The following is a 21,266-nucleotide window of genomic DNA, read 5'->3' on the forward strand; positions in this document are numbered from 1 at the left end:
CAGGTGCTATTATAGATGTGAAGGACATGTGCCAGCTGTGTTACAAGCTGCAGGGAACACTATGCAGAGGTTGTCATTTCCCCAGTAATACACTGGGACAAGGAGTCATGTGTGAAAACTGGTTTAACTGCTATGGGAGCAAAGTAGACCAGCCCCTATCATGAAGAGTTTTCTCTAAGGGGTAATTCAGAGCAGAAGCTTGTTAAGTACTATGAAATATTTTCAGGAAAACACTTTTCTCTCTTACCTGTTTCTCCTGTGATTGGATAAAGAGGCTATGAAGATCAGACTCTAAATTTGCCACTCACTCATTCTGGTATCACAAAAAAGAGGATATTTTTTGTACCACTGTATAATGTTTATGCAATACTCCAGTTTGAAACTTATTTGTGATACATTTAGATTTTGACAGACATTGCACTGGAGTTTGATTATCTCTGCTTTACCCATTGCTTTTTCCCAGAAATAGGCCACTATGGATAAATAATTTTTCTGGTGGTAACTTTTTAAAGCTAAACATGAATTGAGATTAACATGCTTATTTTTTGATGGCCTTCTTCCAGACACAAAGAAGATGTAGGTGGAAGAGCAATAATTCCTAAGAACTCTAAGCTTGTTATCATGTATTGAAAGATCAATTAAACACCATCAGAGGTCAGAAGTAGACAGTCATGTGATCCCATTTTGTTGCCTAAAAAATTTCATTGCTATTATTTTGGTTTTTCAGCAAGAGTATATAATTTTTAGCCTCTAAGAAGAACTGGTCAGAGGGGTACAAATAATGAAAACTAAATTAAAAGCTATAAAAAGTTTTCTTAACCAAAACCAGAAACACAAAATGAGGATATGGTAAGGTGCCAGGAACTAGAGCAACCATGTGTAACTGTAGATATGAAACATTTCTTAATTGTATCTCTTTGTCAGGATCACCTGTGACATACACAGTTCTTATTCAGAGGGAAGACATTAAGGTAAAACCAATCTAATATATGTCTCCAAACAGTGGGAGAACTATCAGGAGAAGTGCCAGAATAGAAAGAGCAGAACACACACATAGATTTAAGTTGAAAGAACCCATGAAGCAGGGCAGATGCAGGCTGGCTGAAAATGTTGGCATTTCAGTGCAACATATGTAGTGTAACAGGCAACAGAAAAAGTAGGAATAGAAATGTTCTTGACAAAAAAGAGGCAGGCAGCCAGATTGAATATCACAGTTACCTTTGAAATTAAAATATATTGTCTGAAACCATTGACAATTTGAGGTTTTAATGAAGAAGTAGATATCGGCAATGTGGCTTAAGCAAATCTAAAGATTCTCAGTGTTCTAGCAATGCAGAAGGCTGCCAGGCATTCAATTGCTATATTTGCAACTATGCTATTAGATCAATGACTAATTTGATACCAGCTGGATTATAGAGTCAGCTGCAGAGCAACACTGATAAGGAGCAAAATTAGACTGGAAAGATGCAACCAAGCACTGCAGATGGGCAATGAAATCATGATGAAACCAGTGAATAAGTGCAGTCAATCAACAAACAACCCCTGAAATAAGAGATGCTATCTCTTAAAGTTTACTACAGTTGTTTTAGAAGAATTCTACTCACCCAAGCTCTGGTTTCAATTGAAAGACAATAATCAAAGCAGTACCTGAAAGAAACAGGAAAGTCACTGTGATTGCTCCCTGGCATTCTAACTGAATATAGCATATCTGAAGATGAGCATTTAAATGTAGAATTGAAAACTCCCCAAATCACCCTAGAGAAAAGCAAAAGGGAATTCCGGTAGCCTAGTAAAACTGCTGGAAAATGTGATGTGGCAAAGCAAAGATCCTAGCCCCACAGAATGTAATGGATAAAACATTTACTATTGGTCAGAAAAACCTGGTATAAACTGATTCCAAAATACCTGCACAAAAAGCCAAAAACATAGGATATTTTACTTTTTTTTTTTCAGGGCAACAGTACTCACCATGGTGTCAAAAATATGTTTTGGAACAGTGATCTGAAAGAACAGCGGAGTCGTTCTGTTGTGTATTTTGTCAGGTATCTGTAGGCTTTTGTGCTCATCATTCTGAGCTTCTAAGGGTATTCCAGTGTAACATGGACCTGACACCCTTCCTGTAGTGAGTAGCTGATGTCAGTCTAAGCATAGGAAAGAGAAATGTCGAAGAGGAGGCAATCCATAGACAACCCTTAAATGGAAACCTGGACAGGAATATTAATCTAAATGCAGAAAACATGAAAGAATGTGAGTCATTTATGGGGCCATATGTTGGTTTTTGAAGGGTTTTGCTGCTGGCCAGGAGAAACTAGGAGTACCCCAGGAAAACAGGCAGAACAGTTGGCAGATGATTCTGTCTGTAACAGACATGAACACTTTTACAAATTTTTTACACACTTGGCAAAAGCCTATGGATTTTTGCCATGGTCAATACAAAGTGATGAATAAAAGAGGTTAATGGCCAAGAGAAAATAAAAAAGAGGAAGGGGAGAGAGGAGAAGAGGGGTGGGCAATGCAGCAAGATACCAGTCATTTAATAGTACAATTATTTGAAGGAACTGGGCATTAGGAGAATCTCCTGATGATACAGAGCTCCTGTAGCAATTCCTCTATGATTTTTCCTGGCACCATAGCAGAAGTAGTGAATGAGTGTGGAGCAAGTTGGAATTACAGCGGATTCCTTCCAGCTGAGACCCTCAGAGAGCTCAGGTTTCTAAAATCAGTGAAACTAGAAATTTCTGTCTTGCCTAGAAGTAACAGCCCAACTTTTTCCTTCTCATGCACATTTCACTTGTCTTCCAGAAGTAATTCCCCATGAGTTACCTGGTGGCAATAGCTCGCCTTTAAGACACCACCAGCTGCCTTCAGCTACAGACAGACCCACATCCTACCTGTTTTTATCTTCTAATTCCAGTGCTGAATTTATCTCTACAAATCAATGATCAATACTCAGTCCTCCATAAAATCAGATTAACATATTCAGGAATTTAGCATTTAGATGCAAAGAAAGGAGAATATAGCTATTTAAAGAAGTGTGTTTTCATTTAGCTCAGTTGTGCATAGATATATATATGTATGTATGTATTTTGTCTAACAGCACAAATGCTAAATAAGTGAACTTTTCTCAGCACATTTCAAAGTTACTCAGTGTATTAAATATTGAGCAATAAAATGTGCATTTCATGGAAACATTTATGTTTGGTTCATAGTAATTAAATTCAATCCTTCCTGTTTGAAGCCAGATTAAAAGAGATGTTGAATATTGCTGTCCAATTGCAACAAGCAGCAGCAAGCATTGCCTGTTTTGTGGGGTATATGGCAGGAGTTTTTTGCATCTCTTCTAAAAGCCAAGCCTGCCACAAGCTGTATCTTGACTGAGGAACAGGGTATTCTCTCTGTGAACTAACCATTTCCATAGACAATGCTTTTTACTGCCATGGTAGGAAATCTTGCCTTTAGTACTGAGGTATGCTCTAATGGTAGCTAAAATATTCTGATTTGCCCCTGTATGTTTAAATAGTGAGGAAAAATATTTCCTGTATTTTACCCAAGTGAATTCATGCCAGAATATTAATCTTCTACCATTTCCCCATTTCCTTCCCTTCAAGTCAGTCACTAGAAATATACTACTATAATAACTTGCACACCATTCAAAAACTGTTATGTTTATTAGTGCCCATATGTGTCATGAACAACTCTCCACTGTCCAAACAGGGAGACCCATAGTGATGGGAGATCTAATGCTTCAGGCTTTTGGTTTCATTAAAATCATCATAGACCATTTGGATCATACATATGATATTTTTGTGAATTTAATGATGAGGTCTCATGAGGAAAGGCTTTTCTATTTATGTTTATGGTTTTATAAGGCTAAAAATAGCACAGAACACACACTTTTTCCAGTCACATGCATTCTGCATTGCACTCTTGTGCTCTCTAAATTCTTCCATTCAGGAGCATAAGGTCCATTTTCCAGGTTCTTGAGAAGCTGCTCCATCTTTGAATTCTATTTGTAGCTATGTCTTTTAACTTGCTGACTGAACCTGCCATGGCCAGAATTTGCTATCCTATTGCTGCAGATTTTAACTTTAGCAGATTCTGATTGAGTAAATCTCAAAACCAGGCACTTTCCCATGTTTTGATCTCTAGTTGTCAGGTCATCCAGAAGTTGAGGATCTTGCTGAAATTCTAAAAATAATTCATCTGTTCAGGCATTTCTGCAATTTGTCAGTCATTATATTTCACATGCCCTGCTTCTGTGAGTCTGAATGCACAGTGTGGTCAGTCCTTGCTTTGTATGGTTGTATTTGGATCCAGACCCATGAGCACAGTAGGCTTAATTCCTACATCCTTCTAAGGAGTGATGTCAGCCAACATATTTTTGTTTAGCCTGTATTCCCAGGGAAGCTGCTTGCAAATTGTTTAGGATTTTCATATCCAGAGTCTCCTCCAGTCATTCCTGAGGAGCTGACTGGTATAGTGTGGAAGGTGACCTGCCATGGAACCTTATTTTATAAAGTGGTGTGTAAAAGCCTAAGAACATAGCTACTCTGTGTTTTCAACACAAGAGAACTTTATTTCATCAATTGGTATCCAGACTCAAGTGGTGACCATTTTTGGAAAACCTAAAATAAGATGAAGGATCACTCCCTTTTATATATACATTTACGATAGTTCCAATAGTCTTTAGTTGGTGGGGTTTAGTTAGGGGGTTTATTCTTTTATGTTTATCTCTTCTTTGTATGATCCTCTAATTATTAGATTAAAATTGCTAATTGGCTGATTTGGCCAGCAGGTGGCTTACTACACTGTGCTGTCAGCATGTGCACTCACGTCCTGAGAAGGGTCTACAGTAATGTATTAGGATTTCTGATGTTCAGTGGTGTTATTCCATGAGAGCAAATGTGACATTTGTACTCTGAACGTGGTCTTTTTTGTGGTATCAATCAAGTGTAAATGTATTCATACTAGTGGGACTTTTTCAGGCCTATGAAATGTTGGAAAATTAAAAACAAATATAACGTACCTAAAGATTTTGCATGGTTTCAATATTTGAACTTTTTTCTTAAGAGCTTAAGAGTTTTACCAAAGGACAGTTAAATCCTGCTTCTTCCATTTCTTTCACACTTTATTAAAGAAGCATAGAATAAAATCAATACAATGGCAATTCTTCAAACATCAGTACCAAATGCCAATCACCAATGAGCTGTAAAAATTAACTTTAATAGGGTTAATGCAGTGCTAGTGTAGTAATTTAAGGTACAAAAGCTCTATGGCCTGTTCTAAAATATGTATTCATTACTTCCATTTCTTTGGACTTTAGTTCTATAGCAACATATTATACCTCTAGCAAAATAGCAAACAAAATGGCCTAAAATAGTTGACTTAGACATAGATTTCAAAAAAAAAGGTAATGTAGTAGTGTTAAGAATGTGGAGTATTCAACAAGGTGTACTTTTTTTTTTTTTTAAGAATTGTTAGTAATTATAAAATTATAAAATATATAAATATTGGAAATACAGCCACTTAAACCTTGAAGTGAGACCACTTTATTAATGCCACTGAAGTGCAGATATCATTGATCAAGGTTCTGTCACCATAAAAATCAGTCACATATTTTGCTGATATTCTCAATAGAACATATTCCTTAAAATTTTTGAAAAACTCAGAGTAGGCAATGGACTCTTGTTCTTTATCCATCATCCTTTCTGATTTGTTTTCTTACATTTTTCCATCTTTGTTTGGGACTACTAAATTCCCTACACTTATTCCCATAACAAACATCTATTAAACAGTCAGCAGTTAAAGTTGAAGACATCAATACACATTACTGTAAGCATATATCTTTTTTTTAATGGCCACAGATCTTTTCAATTTGTATTTGAGCACCCAGGCAGCTATCATGGCATGCATGGTTACCAGAACAGGCTTTCCACAAAGCAGGACCAGAATCTCTTGAGAGAATGCCAGAAAGACAAAAGTTCATGTCTTCCCTAGTGTTCACTATAGCTGAAGTACATTCAAAATGTCCTGAATTTGCTTTGTATTATATTACTTCTCTACTCATTTTGTGTCCTGGTATTTCCTGCTGCTGCAGTCCTTTGAAGCGTTTTTTTCCCTCTCAGATATATGCATATCTTTTCCCATTTTCAGGACATGTCCTGTTTCATCTTAAGTAGAATTCAGACATTAAAATAGCAATAACTTACAAGTCTCTATGTCCACTGACATTGCAAGTGTTACATAGATTTGAATATCGATGCTATAGCTACCAGTTTATCAGTTGGTTTAGAGCACAGAGATTAGCATTTCAGTGGGACAACATAAGTCATCACGATCTTGTGATGGTTTTTTGCTGAAATCAATTTCTGCAGTTTTGTTGCTGTATCTTTACAGAACTATTTTTTCTTTTAATTGCCTTATGACAGATTCTATTACTATATGGGTGTTGTGCTGTTCATTACAAAGTGCTAAACACAAAGGGGCAGGTTCCTTGGTCTGTCAAGACCACTTCACATTCAACTTGACAATTTCCAGAGTGAATCTAGAGCAGTTGATAGTGCACAGTAGAAAATACTCGTGTTGTGCATGAAACTGTCATTGATTATTAGGATTTCTGATGTTCAGTGGTGTTGTTCCATGAGAGCAAGTATGGCATTCGTACTCTGAATGTGCTCTTTTTTGTCATCAACTTCACTTGCTGGTATGTTCTTTTTCTCCTTCTCCCTATTCGCCTTTCCAGCACAAATAGCATCATTCTTTAAGTGAACCAGGAGAATGCAACAAGCATAAACCAAAATGGAAGTACAAGGCAATGCTGTCCATAAGGATAAATTAAATCCAAATCCATTGTTTTTCTTTTATATTAGGGCCAAGTTACCAAAAATTTGCTTCCTAGGAAAAACCAAGCACCTTAAGAATCTCCAAAATGTGTGTATTTGAGTTTACTAGCCTCTGCAAAATTAGTTCATCTTCTCTAGGTTATGGTTCTATAAATTGTAATCCCAGAAACAGCAAACAGAGATAACTCAAGATCAATGCAAGTCATCTGTTTTCATGTTTGATTCTTGTAGTAACTTCATGCTTTCACAGACATTCAAGCTATTGGCAACTGTATAAGAAGATAAAACATCTGGAAGTTAGAAGTAAACAAATTAAACCTAGGAATGAGGCATACATTTTCTAACAGTGAAATAAGCTAGTTATTTATCATTTTACCAAGGAATTCTGTGAATTTACTATTATTTGTGTCTTTAAGTCAGGGACAGATGCAATAACAAAAGATTTTCTCCAAGCCAGAAATCCGACAGCTTAATATAGGTAGAGATGATAAGATTAGGGTGCATTTTATACAAGTGGGGAGACTAGATTATGACAAGTTTTGAACTTCAGATCTGTGAATTAACCCAAGTTTCGTCAGAGAATATTTTGGCAGAAGGCCATTAAAGATGAGAAGAAGCTTTCAGCTTTCATCATGCCAACAAATAGCAGAGTTCATGTATAAAGTTCATGTATAACAGCACCATAAATCCTTGAGAACAGACACCTGAAATGATGGAAATAGAAAGAAACAGAGGGAAAATCTCTTTTATTTCTATCTCGATAGTTGTTCAGTCACAAAATGAGTTCAGTGTCACTGCATTCTCATACTCTTTTAAAGGTAACTATTAGTGTTAGTTCCTAAATATCATTGAAAATGTAACAATGTGTAGAGCTATTTTCTGCAGTCAATGAACGATACTGTAAGTGCTATATCTATTTTTGTTCTTTTTAGTCTAGTGTGAAATAGAGTGTTAAGTAATTCTGAGCTCAAAAACCATATTGTCTTGGACAGAATAGTGGGCTGACTATTGGAAGAATTGTGTTCCCACGTCAGAGACCTTCTCTTCCTGGGGCTGTACATGGTGTCCATCAGTACCTCAATTTCCCATTTTAAATCAAAAATAATATTTCTCTATCTCACATGACTGGTGCAAGACTGCAGTTCATTGAAGCATAGCAAGCTTGGGCCTGTAAAAGGCTGCATTAGATATACCCTTGCTGGTGGCCCTTTGAAAGAGGCAAAGTGTCTCTCCTAGGCACAGCAACTGCTGGAGATGCAGAGAGACGCTTTCAGCATGTCCTGCATTTAGCTTCCAACATTCCTGCACAGACTTGAAGTCCATAGTCACATCACAGTATAACAGCAGGAAATTTCTTCTTGTGATGATGTACAAGCACACTTCACGTGCTCCTTGGAAGATACAGGGGTCTAAGAGAGCGGGCCCAATGCCTCTGCAGGTAGCCAGAGGTAGAATTTGTCTTTTTCCCTTTTCCCATTATATGTGTGATAGTTCCTCTCATATTTATAGCTTCAGTTTTGTCTGTCTTAAATTATTTAAAATATTAAAATATTATTACATTCAGAGACTCCATTTTTACAAATGAACTGAGAGTCTAATTTTCTAAGACTGGAGGTTAAAAAATTTGTACAATTTATCATTTTTATTAGCTTTTAGAAACAATGGCCGCTGTGATATAGTCCTTTTAATATTATTCAGCAAATGTAGTGGTGTTGCTAATGTTCTAGAGTTGCAATAGATCTTGGAAAAAGTTCTATCACCTTCAGGATTGTCTAGTTTTTGGTGAAGAAACATAGCATTTTCCTGTTTTGATCACCAATGAGGAAGATGGAACGCATCTGTCTTAAATACTCAAAGGTCTGTCATGGCGTTATCAGTCTCAGGTATTCTGAAAAGGTCTAGTCCTTAATTCTTGCTGCTCAGTCATCTTTATATGCTTAGTTTGTTTCAGGGACTATTGAACTTCCTATTGATAAGGCCAAAGATGATCATTGCTATTGCATTTGCTATCAAAGCTGTTAATAACATAAAAAATGAAATATTTTATTTAACTTAAAATACTCCAGTGACATTTGTGAGGTGTACAACTTCTTGCCAACTCTTCTAATTTAAAACATTATCTGTTTGAGGAAAACATATGTTAGAAATTTTTAATTCAGTGATAGGAAAGACACTAATGAAATATGCATGTATGAATTTTGTATTGCATAAGTTTCCTCTTTCTTGAAATATGATTAAAAGCCAAACATCTGGATTATGTTTAAAAAGCTTGAATTTCCAGTTTTCAGAGAAATTCAATCTATTTTGACATTGTACACTTAGCCTTAACATTTTCAGCATGCTGTTAACATTACTTGATATTGTTAAAAAAAAAAGTTCAGGTTTAAACAAAGTTGGACTTCTCCTATTGCTTAAAATGTTATCTGAAATAGCTTTTTTCTGCAGCATTCACACAGCCATACTTTAGGCTGTGTCAGCAGTTCTGTTATATATTTGCTCTTGAGAGCAGTTTGTATTTGATCATAAAAATAACATTCCAAATTGAGAATATTTTTTCTTTTGTATAAAAGAACTATGTTTTTTCTTAGAATAATATTAGAAATGAAATACTGAGTTCTTAACAACTTATAAAATTCTTCTAAAATGAGATTATTTAGTTGTAAATACTGATAAGGTTGGGGGTGTAGGGTGCCAAATTTCTCCTTTTGTTTTAGTAACATTAATGTGTACTGGCAAAGAGAATCACTGTTATTTGCTATGTCTGAAAGTTTCAGAGTATGGCTCTCTGCAGATGAGCATAAGCAGTTAACTATGACTTACCTTTTAATGTGTTTTGCAATAGTTTTGATGTCGCTGTAATGGTATTTCTGGAAGAGGAATTGCAGCATGTGCCAGTGTTTTAGATAGTGGAGATCTTTTAGCTCTTCCCATGGACCTGGTGCATGTCCCAGCTTTGACATAACACAGGGGACATTGTAAGGAAAAAATCAAATAGCACATTGTAAAAGCTATAGCTTTCACTGTATTTAATACAGTACAGGATGTACATTTAAAATAAAAATAATGTTTTTCTTTACAACTATAGGGCAAATTGAGAAATCTGCTGTCAGCACCCTTTCCAATCATCACTTGGATGGGCAGTCAAACAGGTGTAAGTTCTGTTGTGTAGGAAAAAGTTCAATTACTTTAAAAATCACGTTGGTACTCTAGATAATACACATAGTGGAAACTGAGATCCACATGTTCTGAGGTTGGAGACTGAGCAAGCCAGATGCAGAATTTTTCTGACCTTGACTTGGGGTCGCTCACCAGCCTGTGAGGGCTGTAGGGCTGTTGTCACAGGCCATGGATGACTTTCTTTTCTCACAGTTGACAAGGTCTAGTTATTTGCATTACTAAAGCCACTGTGCCTGAAGCGGTGTGTGTGCTGATCTTTGTGGAATTAGCTGTGCCTTGGTGGAGACTGAGTTCTGCCTCTGTTGATCTGAGGAGCTTCAATTTCCATTGGATGTTTTTCCAGCAGGAATCCTCTTCTCCCATGAAAAAATATAGCAAATAGGTAGGAAGATGAGGATCCAGAGATATTCTACCCCAAACACATCCCAGTGGTGTTGCTGGAAGAGTGAATAATTTATTTGTAGATTTTCAGTCAAGCTTCTCCCATGGAAGGATATTACTGATCACCATTAGCAATCTAGCAGGGTAACAATGGAATGAGGACTTCAGAAGAGCCAGTCTGTGAAAGATAAATGCACAAGAACATCCATTTCAAAACAGAATGATGCATGTAACGTACAGCCTGACAATAGTAGGTGCATTTGGAATTAAATCTTTGTGTAGAGGAGTTCCAATTTTGTGTTTCATGCATACTGCAACAGCAGGCAGAGCTTAGCAGAAGAGAGGATAACAGGTTATAAATGATTTTCTTTGAATATCTAAAAAAAATCTCCATAATCTTACAATGTTGTATTTTAGTTTGTAAAAATGTAAATGTAAAAGTGCATCAGTATGAGATTTCAAGAATATCCAGGCAAGGATGGAGCTGCAACTACACCTTTTTTTTTTTTCCAGGCCAATCTTTTTCCCCAACTTCAATTGCATTTTCTGCTCAATGATGGACTGACTGTAGTAATACACCAGTGTTTTGGAATCTCCCTTACTCTGTGGGGATTTTTTTTCCCTCAAAAAACTATACCTGAGCATTAACCCAACAGTATAGTAGCTATTAATTTCTAAAGAGCACCATTTAAAAAAATTGATATTAATTATCCAGGCAACTACATACATGTAAATTTAGCTAAATCGATGTCTAATATGTTAAGCATGTCTGTTGGTTGCATCTGTATTTGTCTATACCAGAAGTCCCACCTCTGGTGCAAGATATGAAAACAAACTCAAAACCAACAGCATTGTTGCAATCAGTTCAAGACCAGTCTCAGAAATTCCTTCATAAAGCAGCCAAAGATCCCAGCAAAACACATAATTTTACAAGATTGCTGGGTTGTTAAACATTAAGTGTACCAACTCTGTGGCTTTACCTGAAGCGCACTATAACCTGTGCAGTGGCACCATGTTCTAACCTACCTGCCAGGCTTTGCCTTTGATTATAGGTGGGTGGCCAGCTCGGATTTAGTGGGCTCTTATGCACCTGGTGCTGGATTACCCTTGCCATGTGAATTGAAAAGACTGTATTTTGGCTATGTGTTCTCAGAATTTAATTATGTTTAAAAACTGGTTAATAGTATAGTAAATAACTGGTATTGCTACAAAATTGCATTCTGAAGGTAATGGGATTGAATTTCAACGCAAGTTGACACTCAATTACAATTTCCATATATCTAGTGAGTAAGCCAGTTCTTGGCTGCTATATTAAGGTGGATGTCTTCCTGCCTAACTGAACACTGTGCAAGACAGGCCAAATGCATAATAAAGCCAAATCAAGGCTTAATACACCCACTCAAATTTTTATTGTTTGTATAAAGTAGTAAGCTTGCAGAACAAACTTAGGGATGTGGTTTTTAAAAAATTAAATAATCAATATTTGAGAAAAATTCTGCTATATTTAGAGTAACAAGGCTTAAAAAAAAAAAGAAAAAAAACCAAAACAACCAAGCCTTTTAAACTTCTTACTGAATTACTGCCATCAGCCAGTAGATCCATGGGGCTTGTTCGGCTAAAAGCCACAACAGACTTTGTAATGCAATGATGTAATCTTGGCTTTGTGTCATTTATATTCAACCTAAAAAAACAATTTTCCTGAATAGACAAGCTGACAACAATATTGTTCGGTGTTGGTTTTTATTTGGATTGTTTCCAAATGATTCATATGCCTCCACAGCAACACCCCATGCCTGCTTGAGTTTTTACTCTGAATTCCGAAGTTTCCCCTTTTTCCTCGCATTTTATTTTGCTTTTAAAGTCCCAGTTATGTTTGTGAAACTAACCAGCTCGGCCACAAAATTAGGATGTATCTTGCAGAGTGCATTCATTTTACTTTTTGCATATTTTTCCCGAGGTCATGTCAAGGTTAGTTTGAATTCCATCCTACATTAAGACTTCTTTCACAGCTATTTAGCTCTGCAGCCTGCGCCCCGCTGGGGTCTGCCCCTTGGGCACGTCAAAGCTTCAGACCTGACAAATCACACACAGATGAAGCTGTACAGTTTTTTAAACAGTTTCATCACTAACGTGGGGTTTTTTTGGGGTTGGTTTTTTTTTTCCTTTACACTACAATTCTCCCATCCTCCGCCCCCCCCCCCTCCCCCCTCCAGCGGAGTTTATTCTCTGAATTGCAATATCCTGAAGACTGATTTCCATATGGAAAATTCCCTTGCTCAGGCGAGTTGTAAAATAGAAATGGCGTTGTATAGTATGTGCCACTCACAGATCCCCAGAAACTGAAAGCACTGCAGATCCTCTTTAATAACAAACCAGAGCTCCTTGTCTAGTATCTCTAATCATATTGTTAATGCCTATTTGCACAAAAGAGCCTAACACTATAAAGGCTGATAAATACTCAAAAATTGTCATCCATACTGTGAACCTGTTAGTTATCCAGGAGAGCTGTTAGTAGTTCACAGGAATAAACTTCTGTCATGCTTGGGATTACTCAGATGAGTAAATGTTCATCGGTGTCAAGAAATGACGTTGTGCTTCAGCAGCAATCCTTAGGGGACTTAGGAAATTTTAAGTGGGTGTATGTGTGTGTATATATATAATTAGCTTCACAACTATCTGCAGGGCTTTCACCACCTACGTTCATGCACAGACAGACCCACACACTCCCCATGTATATGTCGCTGCATAGAAATGATTTGAAATGTATAATGCAGTTTGCAGGTTAAAATAGAATTTCTAAAATTCTTAACTGTAGACTGCTATCTGTTTTTTAGCATTTTGTGAAACTAATGGTGCAACACCATTTCCTGTTTAATTGATGAAGTTAAAATGCCTGGCTGCTAATGAGTGTATTAGCAAACAATATACCCTTAACAAGCTTAAGCAGCTCAGGATTTTAAAAAGCAGCTTACTGTCCTCCTCATTTTTATAAGACAAAATGTACTGCCTTCCACAAATTGCTTGATCGACTGATGAAGTACTATAATTATAGTTGTATTGCAGTTTTGACAAAGCCACAATAACAGATTGTAGTTTAGTCCTCACTTTAGGCACACAACTCTTTGCATTACAAAACCCAGTTTTACTGGTCTAATTCTTTGAGAGAACAAAAGGCACCTGGAGATGTTAACTATATACTAAAAGAAAACTTGGAATCTGGGAAATAATAATATTGAAGCATGACTTTTCTTCTCGCAGTTAGTTCATTGGGAATGGTATCTAATGAAGACTTGTCTAAAGGCTTGCTTGTTTGGAACTAATTAAAGACAGATATCCTAAATAGAAAAAGGATCATGGGAATTACATTAGGTGTCTGGAGACTTGTTATTCTTTTGGTACTCTGAGTAGATTGTGGAAGTTGTTAGGGATTCAAGAAATAAGGCAAGCTAATAAAAAGTTCTATTTTTCTGGTTATTGGCCAACTATTGTATTTTTGTTTGCAATAAGATTTGTGCCAACAGGCTAGGGGCTTGAATAAAACATTTAAACATTTGTGCATTAACACATTATGGTGAAAAGAGAGTCTTGTGCTTTCACTCGGTGCATTTCAGCCTTCAATTAATGTGAAAGCACTACAATGCCTATGCAACTTCTCTTGCCTAGTGGTGCACCATTTATCATTGCAGTTTTACATTGACCTTGACACCCACTTCATTAGAATAAAGATTGTCTACCATTTAGGTTACATTGTTCCTCTGCACAGAGACCCCATGCAAATTTCTGTTCAGATAGAAGAGCTGTGAGCCTGTCAGAGGTCATCTGCATTAAATGATTGCAGCTATTTTCCAACTGCTTCTTTTCATTCTACTCAATTCAGGCTAGGAGGATCAATCAAGCCCTCTGCCTGAAACAGTGGGACTGCTGGGAATATAACTGTTTTTGGTAGTAGTGGATATGCCCTAAACAGTATTAAATATTTAATATAAATTCATTAAAGGGCACACAAAGTCTTCAAAAAGATATTACATATATAGTAAAATTTAAAGTGTTGGGATCAGTTTTCTTTAAAAAAAAAGACAGAACAATGAATACCAACTGCAAAATTTTTTAATGTAGGCAAAATTCAGTTCATGAAGTTGCTTAATATTTCTTTAAATGTGTTTATTTCTCAAGCTGCCACAGAAGGAAATGCATAGCAGACGTGTAATCTGCATTTGTTAGATTCTGAAACATAAAATCCTCAGGTGTCTGTAGGGGTTTAACATGAAAGTGCTAAGATTTGTTTTGTCTTATAGGCGTGCACCCATATGCACATGCACTCTCACACAAATACATATTGTGCTGTTGTGCTTATTTGTAGGGGAAAAAGGCAAATGGAAATAAGTTAGCACTCTCCTTCTTGAGTTTTCCGAGTGATATAATTGGAATTAAATTATTAATGGGAGATACTTAAAAAAGATTGTTTTATGATCTTCTATTACAGAATTTGCAATTCATTTTAATATTTGTAGTTTGATTTATATCAAAGATAATGCAATCTATGTCCAATTAACAATACATAGCCAATGTAATATGATTTCCAGATCATGCAAATGGAATAAACTGGAAGAGGAAAAACTGATTCTTAACCTCAGATGTAATTTGCTCTGCGAGTTCTGGCAATTTTAAATGACATTGCACTTTTTAATTTTTCCAAAGGCTCAGCAGCAAATTTATCCCAATCAAGAAAGCCTATTATTAATTTACAAGGACAATTGTAGGAGTCTTTATAATTTCTCTGTGCAATTATTTGCCATAAATTGCTAATGCGGAAATACATGAAGTTTGAAAGAAACAGAAACTGCTTTTCATCTAGACAGATCACACTGCCCAGATCTTGAATGTTGTCCAGAGGTTCTAGTGCTATTGACAACATAAGAAATATAACTAAGCTTCTGGACAGTGTCTAAAATGTTTCACACTGACAGTACCAAAAAGGTAGAAGCATTAAGAGCTATTGTGAAGGGTAGGCTGGCCTCTAGCAGATTCCTTCACTTTGCTTGTATACAGCTGAGCTTTGGACCCTGGACTTTAGAATAAAAAGACTCTTTGTTCACCACTGAATGGCATTAGGCATGGGCTTCCTAAGGGGCCACCATGAAGCCTAGCATGAAGAGTGCAAACATTATCCAGAAAGCAAAGTGAGAATGTGTGTGAAGAGATGATGGACAAATATTGCTATGTATGCATATATATATATATTTTTGTGTGTGTGTGTATGTGTGTCTATATATATATGTATATATTTATGTTATGTATTTGGTGAATTTGCTTGCAGAATATTATTTATTCAATTTTTTGCATGCAGTATATCTTGCAAATTTGAGCCATTGCTGACTCTGCATGCACGTGCAGACACCGAAGGTATATGTCTGTATTTATTGGTATCTGCCACAGTCAAAACGCCCCAAAAGGCAAATCTTTAAAATGCAGAATTGCAATGCAGGTAAAACTAAGGTTGCGAGTCACTCAGTTGTGATCTCAGTTGTATATCCTACAGTGCCATGTGACTGAAGATACTTTGTTAGCATGTGAATGATGGAATGCAGAACATCTACGAATAGCACACCCTTATTTCAGTAATGGAGAAAGTTCATTGGCTTAATTCTTCTGTACTTCGTAGCCATAGCTCCACTGTGTGTTCAGTATGTCTGGTCTCTTTTCACTATAACCAACAGAAGCACCATACAAAAGTCTTACAATGGATGTCTTAATCTCTCTGTGTGCTTTTAGAGCATTATTTTGAATTCCATCATGCAGGCTTTTTTTTTTTTTTTCTTTTCTCTTCTGAAGTTTTATTGCAACAACAGAATTCCCAGGGAGCTTTAGGGGCAAGGTTCGCATAATATTGCCCTAAAGTTTTGCTCAAGGGGTGGAATCTGCTGATCTCCTGATCATCTTTTTGTGGTGTTTCTCTTTCTGAAAAATGCAGTGCGCAGTCTTACAGAGTTGTTAACTGTGTACAGATTTTTTTATTGTTTACCAGACAGTGCACATCTACAAACCTTTCATGATGATTTCTTTCTCTGACCTCTCAGTGACTAGGCATCTTGTTCCTTAACACCGAGGGAGGCAGAAAAATGCTTGAGTTGCTCAATGTGTGCCTTCTATACCAGTTTCAAAATGGCTTATTCTTCTGGTTTCCATGGTGACAATTAACACTGTTACAAGGCATTGTTCCAGTCTCCATTTGGACAGAATTTTCGGGTGTGATTTTTCACACAAAAAATGTTTTATATAATTTTTTAAAGAAAATAAAAAAAGAAAAAAAGACACAGTTTAGCATAAAGTGTTGAAAAATGTGTCTCAATCAGCCTGCCTTTATTTCTTAGAATGTTTTTATCAGGGGGAATAAGGTTTTAACTTGCTTTGTTTTGGAATTCAACTTCTTTTGGTTTAAATATTTTTGCCAAACTTCTGCATGGATAAATGGTACTGCACTTATTTTAACTCCTTTCTTTGTGCTTCGAGAAGTATTGATCGTATTGAGAGAGAAGGAATAAAAGGCCAAATTCTTTAACTTACATAACAATGTTTTGGATTTTTTTAGAGTGTCCTCGGGCATACAAAACCAAGCACACAAGCACGCAGCTAATCATGCTGTAAATATTTTGCAGTTTTTACAGTATTTTTTTGTTTGGGTTTTTTTTTCCCAGTTTATATGACAGGTGTTATGGGAAATTAAATATTACCCATTTATTTATTATTGTGGTTGTTGCAAGAAAACTGTGACCTTAACTTGCTTAATCTCATTTTTGACTATTAAACAGTAATCTATATCATAACATCCACAGACTGTCACAATAGAGCAGTCTTTGCTCACTTAAAGCTGAGGAAAGAATGAATCTGAAGATTAAATTATCTTCTCACCACAGGATTAAGTAGTCCTACCAGACTAGGGTTGTGCAGCACTGATAGAGCTGGTAGCTAATTTTTCCATGCAACTGCTCAGAGTGTAGGTGTTTAATGGATTAAAAAAATAGCATTAGCAATAGCATCTCATGCTATCAGTTCTCAAACCATACCTCCTTTACATTAAGCTCTTCCCTTAACCTAAAATATGCACTGCATATTAAATATCCAGGAGTGAAACAATACTGACTCTCAGTCATATACCAATACATCTGATAATCAACTGAAATCTCTCATCTTTTACTGTTACTGTATAATGCATTTTCTGTCAATCAGCAATTTTGTCATGCTTGTTTATACAGTAGGTTACACAGTGACAAAGACAGCACGTACATAAAACCTAGCTTGTTTAGTTTTTAATATAATAACCTTTTATAACATCTGTCACAGTGTTTGGATTATGCAGCACTGAATTATTTTATCTAGTCCAAAATTAAATGAAATGTCTTCCGTTTCTAAGTTAACAAGAGCATTGAAACATGCAGTGTGTTTTATTTCGTCATCAGTCCTTCACTGCCCAGGAACATCCCCAGCCCAGGCAGCAGCCAGTGCCAGCCTGGACCAGGTGATGAGCAGTAACTGGCTGTGTCTGCACCAGTGACACACAGCTAGAGGACTCCCTCAGTCTATTAATTCACTTGACAAAAGAAAGGGAGTCGCGCGTACTGGGTTTCAGTGCCTAGCAAATTGGACTCTGGATTCCCTTTGATATTACATGTACTTATGGAAATAATTATGCAAATCCTTTTCGGCTATATCATCTTTAAATAGAAATCAGATTACATAAAGAAGATTGTAATCTCCTCCAGCAGCCATTCTAGCCGAGAAGGCAATAAAACAGGACCAGGAATCATACTTGTTGAACACATCAGTCGAATAAAATGGTGCTGCCTCTTGGGGTCCAGCCCTAGCGCCCAGCCTGGTGTAGGCGCTGCCCACAGTTGCACACATCTCAAACCTCAGCCACAGCACAGCGAGTGTCAAAAGGCAAGTTCTTCATAAACAATTCCTTGGGTTTTACCATGCATATTCATGCAATTTTGGATACGCAGACACCTGATCAGTGTTCATTAATAATGAGAAATGGTTTAAATCACCTCATTTAAAACATTTGCTCTATGATCCACAAATGACTAATATTTGCTGAAGTTTACATAATACAAATGATGTGCATGTGTTGTGTAAATGAGAGATTAAAATATGAAACTAACAATATGCAAACATATGCATGGAAATGCTGAGAACCTGTTAGCTGAAACAGTGATTTCACACCTTTATTATTTTCTTTAAGCTGTCTGCAATTGTATTTTTGCTTTGTTTTCCTACAGAGCATGCTCTTGGATCTGGCAAAGGCACCCATGTTTTAAACATTCCTAATTTTCGTTTAATTTTTATATTTATCCCAGTTATTAACATTTTCAGTATGAGCTGCAGTAGCAGTTTTCTTGACTGAATTTGAAGCAAAGAAAGCTTAATGTTTAGGAAGCAATTTTCTAATAGCTTTGCATAATTTATGTAAGTCTTGTAAACACCTTTGCAAGTATATGTACTGAACTCTCTTCTTTCAGTAAAAGGCACATTTTTGGCCATATCAGAAGTTTCATTTCAATAAGTCTTTTCACACTTAATTAGCTTAACTATATGGAGGATATGTATATGTGGATGCCTGTGTGTTAATTTTTTTTTTTTAATTTACTGTACCAACTATGAAAACATAATTAACCACTATAGTAACCATTATACGTAATATTTAAGTCAGGTTTCCAGAGAATACAATTTTAAGAAAAATATTTATTTTCTAGTTTGTCTGTATATTAGAGCACATTTTTATAGACTATGTAAATAATATAGACCTAAATATTTAGAAAGCCCTATGAAAGAATTTCTGAAAGAAGCTTCTAGTTTTATACCTGTTTTCTCTGTTCTTTTTTTTGGTTTGTTTTTTAACAATAAATAACAGTGTACAAATAGAAGGTATTTTCAACTTGTAGAAACTATTGGACTGTATTACCATTGTGGCTATTCTCATTTGTTGGCCAGTTCACTGTTCCTGTTGGTTGATGCAGTAAAAATCAAGTAACTGCTATTGTGTTTTAGGAGAACTATTTCTAATTGTTTTTCGAAGGTCAAACTCTCACATTTTCAGACCCATGTGTGACACAGAAACCACAATGGGAGAGAGAATAAATAAACTCTAGAGGAAACATAAGTATGAAATTATTTCCTTGGGGTTTGTAGTTTCCGTGAAGAATCTCAGTGTTACTTGCTGAAGTAGCATGTTTTAAAAATAAGATACCACTAACCTGAATGAGGCAGAGGCAGATCAAGCTTCAGATGGGAGAGTGTTAGTGGATATTAGTGTACAAGTGAATATTGTGAGAGAGTGAATATTACTATGTGTAATCAATTGCTAACCACCTGTATAGATGTGCCACCCAGAAGTCTATGTGCTTGGTAACCAAATATCTTATGATATGAGAAGGTTGTATGCTTAAAAAAAATAAAATGAGAAAATGTCAGATGGAGCATGATCATAACTGGGCACATACAATTAAAATTTATTTTTTTTATGGAAAAAACTCTCTACAGAAGCTAATACTATACATTTCTTTTCATTTTAGAGATACAATGTAGAAATGTCAATCAGGCACCCAAAAAAGATGGAACTGCTTAGTAAGGTTGAAGCTCTGAAGAAAAGTGGTGTTATACTACCAAACGATCTCCTTGAAAAAGTGGATTCAATTAATGAAAAATGGGAACTGCTTGGGGTATTTGCATTTTTATTACTGTTTGTGGGTTATGTGTACATTTTTGTGTGTTGAAGTACACTGTCTGTCTGATTTCTAATTTGGAGCACAAATATCTCTCTCTTTCAATCCACCACGTATATTTCAAACAAGGTACTCATTCTATTATAAAAACTCCATAGCCTTTTTCCTTTTCTGTTGATTTTTTTTATTCCATGCTTGTCTTCTGTCTGACTTTAATAATTTTAGTTCTTTAATACATAAAAAATGTAAGTAAAATATGCCATGTATTATGGGTATGCACCAAGTCAACTATAATGCAGTATATCTGATATACACTGACTGTCATGCTTGAGTGAATGTTAATAGAATTTATTCTGAAGGTACATGTTAGAGACATCTACTGTTTAACTATTTACTATACCTTTAAGATGAAAAGTGGGGTTGTCACTGCATATTTCAGGTCACACTGATGGCTCAAAAACAAATACACAGATTCAGTACAAATCTGCATACCTGAAGCTGAGAATACAGCCAGGATATGTTTCATGCTGCTGTATTCATCTCACTTTTGACAAAAGCCAAAAAAGTTTCATGTAATTCATTTCACGCTATGATGGGCTGGGTCTCAGCCAAAGAGTGAGATACAAGAATCTGGCAAAAAGCAATATAGGGATTCTGTTACCCAGAGACCGGTGATGGCACTGTGCAGGAGACACTATTGTCCTATTGTTGTAAAACAGCTGAGAGAGAGAGGTCAAACTATATATTTTGCCATCCACTCCTCTCCTTAATTGCCTTCACTTCAAATCAAGGGTAAGATAAATTTATAAATTACTTTAAATGATTAATTATAGATGTGTGATATTAGCAATACAGTTACATTGCATAATTTTGCATGCTATTATCCTAGTTTAAAAAATATTTCTAATATATTATTAGTAAGATATACATGCAGCCTCCCAACAGCAGTTTAAATACTGACTTAAGTCACTTTAGGTGATGTGGTAATGCAATAGCCATTTCAGGGTGGGGTTTTTTTAGTTAAGCAGAGTTGCTTCTAATCAGTTGATTCTCTAAATGTGCAAATTGTCAGAAAATTTGCCTTATGAGCAGTGAGCTTATTACTTTAAATTTTAATCTGCAGCATCACCATAAGCATTTTGAA

At 36.0% G+C, this 21,266-nt stretch overlaps 1 protein-coding gene across 4 annotated transcripts in view; it reads left to right on the forward strand.

Annotated features, from left to right (window-relative positions):
* The window catches only part of AKAP6 (A-kinase anchoring protein 6), a 257,384-nt gene that overhangs the window by 189,040 nt on the left and 47,078 nt on the right, over positions 1–21,266 (forward strand). For all 4 annotated transcript variants that reach the window (XM_054275178.1, XM_054275179.1, XM_054275181.1 and 1 more), the window contains exon 10: positions 19,973–20,119. In XM_054275178.1, coding sequence (XP_054131153.1) covers positions 19,973–20,119 — 147 coding nt within the window. The remainder of the gene's footprint in view (positions 1–19,972; positions 20,120–21,266) is intronic.

Source organism: Melozone crissalis, unplaced genomic scaffold (genome assembly GCF_028551555.1).
Source record: "Melozone crissalis strain CALT ecotype California unplaced genomic scaffold, PUWL_Pcris_2 ptg000018l_1, whole genome shotgun sequence".
In the NCBI taxonomy this organism is placed as follows: Eukaryota; Metazoa; Chordata; class Aves; order Passeriformes; family Passerellidae; genus Melozone; species Melozone crissalis.